The sequence below is a fragment of the Onychostruthus taczanowskii genome, unplaced genomic scaffold, assembly GCF_017590055.1.
Source record: "Onychostruthus taczanowskii isolate IOZ18803 unplaced genomic scaffold, ASM1759005v1 scaffold573, whole genome shotgun sequence".
NCBI lineage: Eukaryota > Metazoa > Chordata > Aves > Passeriformes > Passeridae > Onychostruthus > Onychostruthus taczanowskii.
In genome coordinates, this window is record NW_024503380.1 from 738 (window position 1) to 3,124 (window position 2,387).

The following is a 2,387-nucleotide window of genomic DNA, read 5'->3' on the forward strand; positions in this document are numbered from 1 at the left end:
GTCCCCCTGGTGTTCCCTGGTGTCCCCCGTGTCCCCACTATCCCTTGGTGTCCCCACTGTCCCCCTGTCCCCAGGACACCTTCAAGCATGTGTTCGTGTCCCCATCACTCCACAGTGTCCCCATTGTCCCCTGGTGTCCCCCTGGTGTCCCCATTGTCCCCATTGTCCCTATTGGCCCCCTGCTGTCCCCATTGTCCCCTGGTGTCCTCATGGTGTCCCCATTGTCCCCCTGGTGTCCCCCCTGTCCCCAGGACACCTTCGAGCGCGTGTTCGTGTCCCCGGCGCTCCGCGATGTCCCCTGGTTCGTCATGGCCGGGAACCACGACCACGCCGGGAACGTCACCGGGCAGCTGCGCTACAGCCGCCACTCGCCGCGCTGGTACGGCCGTGTCCCCGTGTCCCCAGAGTGTCCCCGGTGTCACCGGTGTCACCGAGGGTCACTGAGGGTCCCCAAGGGTCACCAAGGGTCACCGGTGTCACCGAGGGTCACCGAGGGTCCCCAGTGTCCCCCGTGTCCCCAGTGTCACCAAGGGTCACCGAGGGTCCCCGGTGTCACCAGTGTCCCCGGTGTCACCAGTGTCACCAAGGGTCCCCAGTGTCACCGAGGGTCCCCCGTGTCCCCAGTGTCCCCCGTGTCCCCAGTGTCACTGAGGGTCCCCAGTGTCATCGAGGGTCACCAAGGGTCCCCAGAGTGTCCCCAGTGTCCCCCGTGTCCCCGGTGTCCCTAGTGTCACCGAGGGTCCCCCATGTCCCCGGTGTCCCCGGTGTCACCAGTGTCATCGAGGGTCCCCAGTGTCACTGAGGGTCCCCAGTGTCATCGAGGGTCACCAAGGGTCCCCAGAGTGTCCCCAGTGTCCCCGGTGTCACCGAGGGTCCCCAGTGTCCCCGGTGTCACCGAGGGTCCCCAGTGTCCCCGAGGGTCCCCAAAGGGTCACTGAGGGTCCCTGAGGGTCACCAAGGGTCACCAAAGGGTCCCCAAGTCCCCTCTGGCTGTCCCCAGCCTGTCCCTAAGCCCCCGCTGCGTGTCCCAGCCCTGCTTGGCGTGTCCCCACATGTCCCTGCCGTGTCCCCAGGTGCCCTCATGTCCCGCAGGCGCTTCCCCCACCCGTACTACACCCTGTGCCTTGTACTGGGGTGTCCCTACACTGTCCCCAGGTGTCCCCAGATGTCCCCAAGTGTCCCCAAGTGTCCCCACACTGTCCCCAGGTGTCCCCAAGTGTCCCTTGTCCCCAGGCGCTTCCCCCACCCGTACCACAACCTGTACCTTGTACTGGGCTGTCCTCACGCTGTCCCCACGCTGTCCCCAAGTGTCCCCAGATGTCCCCAGATGTCCCCAGGTGTCCCCAGGTGTCCCCACACTGTCCCCAAGTGTCCCCAGGTGTCCCCAGATGTCCCCAAGTGTCCCCTGTGTCCCCACACTGTCCCCAGGCGCTTCCCCCACCCGTCCTACAGCCCGTACTACAGCCTGCGGCTGCACCTGCTGGGCTGTCCCCAAGTGTCCCCACACTGTCCCCAGGTGTCCCCAAGTGTCCCCAGGTGTCCCCAAACTGTCCCCAGGTGTCCCCAAGTGTCCCCGAGTGTCCCCAGATGTCCCCTGTGTCCCCCCTGCCCCAGGCGCTTCCCCCACCCGTACTACAGCCTGTACCTTGTACTGGGGTGTCCCCACACTGTCCCCAGGTGTCCCCTGTGTCCCCAAATGTCCCCAAGTGTCCCCAAATGTCCCCAAGTGTCCCCACACTGTCCCCAAGTGTCCCCAGATGTCCCCAGGTGTCCCCAGATGTCCCCAGGTGTCCCCAAGTGTCCCCTCTCTGCCCCAGGCGCTTCCCCCACCCGTACTACAGCCTGCGGCTGCACCTGCCGGGCTGTCCCCAGATGTCCCCAGATGTCCCCAGGTGTCCCCAAGTGTCCCCCCTTGTCCCCAGGCGCTTCCCCCACCCGTACTACAGCCTGCGGCTGCACCTGCCGGGCTCCAACGCCTCGGCGCGGCTGCTGGTGCTGGACTCGGTGCTGCTCTGCGGCCACGGCGACGATTTCGGCGCGGGCCCCGCGGGGCCCCGGGACGCGGCGGCGGCGGCGGCGCAGCTGGGCTGGCTGCGGGCGCAGCTGGAGGCGGCGGCCGGGGACAGCTTCGTGCTGGTGGCCGGGCACTACCCGCTCTGGTCCGTGGCCAAGCACGGCCCCACCGGCTGCCTGCTGCGCCTGCTGCGGCCGCTGCTGCGGCGGCACCGCGTCAGCGCCTACCTGAGCGGGCACGACCACAACCTGCAGGTGAGGGGTGGGCACGGCCCCCAGGGGAGGGGTGGGCACAACCTGCAGGGGAGGGGTGGGCACAGGCACAACCTGCAGGTGAGACACAGGCACAGGGGAGGGGTGGGCACGGCTCCCAG

The 2,387-nt window shown here is 68.0% G+C and overlaps 1 protein-coding gene across 1 annotated transcript in view; it reads left to right on the forward strand.

Annotated features, from left to right (window-relative positions):
• The first annotated feature begins 209 nt into the window (after positions 1 to 209).
• ACP5 (acid phosphatase 5, tartrate resistant) overlaps positions 210 to 2,387 on the forward strand; it is a 3,399-nt gene continuing 1,221 nt past the window's right edge. Inside the window, exons 1-2 of the mRNA XM_041417941.1 lie at positions 210 to 379; positions 1,923 to 2,268. Of these exons, the coding sequence (XP_041273875.1) occupies positions 210 to 379; positions 1,923 to 2,268 (516 nt within the window). The remainder of the gene's footprint in view (positions 380 to 1,922; positions 2,269 to 2,387) is intronic.